Source organism: Gekko japonicus, unplaced genomic scaffold (assembly GCF_001447785.1).
Source record: "Gekko japonicus isolate JY-2015 unplaced genomic scaffold, Gekko_japonicus_V1.1 scaffold2945, whole genome shotgun sequence".
Taxonomy (NCBI): Eukaryota; Metazoa; Chordata; class Lepidosauria; order Squamata; family Gekkonidae; genus Gekko; species Gekko japonicus.
The window spans coordinates 35,826-36,890 of record NW_015172636.1 but is presented as its reverse complement, the minus strand read 5'-3'; the positions used below and the strand labels follow the sequence as shown (position 1 = coordinate 36,890).

The window sequence follows — 1,065 nt, the reverse complement described above, 5'->3', positions numbered from 1 at the left end:
AAACCGACTATTTGGGATATTCATTGTTATGGATTCAAATCCTGCGACCATATGCCGGAGTCTATGGGAAAGGGGGCCGCGGGCAGCAATGCTCCCTCTAAGCTGTGGAGTCTTGTGAGCAAAGATTCTCCTTTGTGAGCTCCTGGCATTAAAGTTGTGAGCGAGCCATTTGGCTGCTGCGTGAATGGGTTGGCTCTGGAGCCCTCCTTCCTGAGCCGAGACAAAAACGAGTGCGCCGGAGGCTAAAAAACTGTGAGCTGGCTCACACTAACTCAGCTTAGAGGGGACGCTGGCTGGGCAGCCCTACGGACTCTCCGGGCATCCCTGTCGGGTGGGCGGACAGGCAGCCCCACGGACTTCCCTGGCACCCTGGTTGGCAGCGCTAACCCTTGATCGTTGCTTCCCTTCCCAAAGAGAGAGACCCCCATTCCTGGCTCCTTGGCACCTCCCCTATTCAACCCCTCTGCCAGAGCTGGGGTGGGGGCTGGGGCAGAGGCGAAAGGGGAGGGGGGAGAGGCCAAATCTGACTCAGCGGATTGGGGCCTGCCTCCTCCTCCTCCTCTCTCAGCCTAGCCTACCTTACAGGGCTGTTATGGGGATAACATGGGGGGGGGAAACACGCCATGAAGGCCACTCCCTCTCTCAGCCTAGCCTACCTTACAGGGCTGTTATGGGGATAACATGGGGGGGGGAAACACGCCATGAAGGCCACTCCCTCTCTCAGCCTAGCCTACCTTACAGGGCTGTTAGGGGGATAACAACACGGTGGTGGGGAAACACGCCATGAAGGCCACCCCCTCTCTCAGCCTAGCCTACCTTACAGGGCTGTTATGGGGATAACAACATGGTGGTGGGGAAACACGCCACGAAGGCCACCCGCAGCTTCCTTTAACAGAGTTAAAATAATAATAGCAACAAGAACAACCAGAACTAATAAGGGAGGAGTGGAAGCCAGGAGTCCTTTTCTGCGTCTCTTCCTTCCTCCAACCTCTAGACTCCCCCAACGGATTTGCCATGATGTCCCTACCCGAAGGTGACCCTCTGCGGCGCTGATCCACGGGGGGG

The 1,065-nt window shown here is 57.2% G+C and overlaps 1 protein-coding gene across 1 annotated transcript in view; it reads left to right on the top strand.

The window, feature by feature from the left end:
* Positions 1-1,017: 1,017 nt before the first annotated feature.
* EXOSC5 (exosome component 5) overlaps positions 1,018-1,065 on the top strand; it is a gene marked incomplete at its 3' end in the record, with an annotated part of 26,143 nt that continues 26,095 nt past the window's right edge. The window contains 1 exon segment of the mRNA XM_015421701.1: positions 1,018-1,033. Within this exon segment, the coding sequence (XP_015277187.1) occupies positions 1,018-1,033 (16 nt within the window).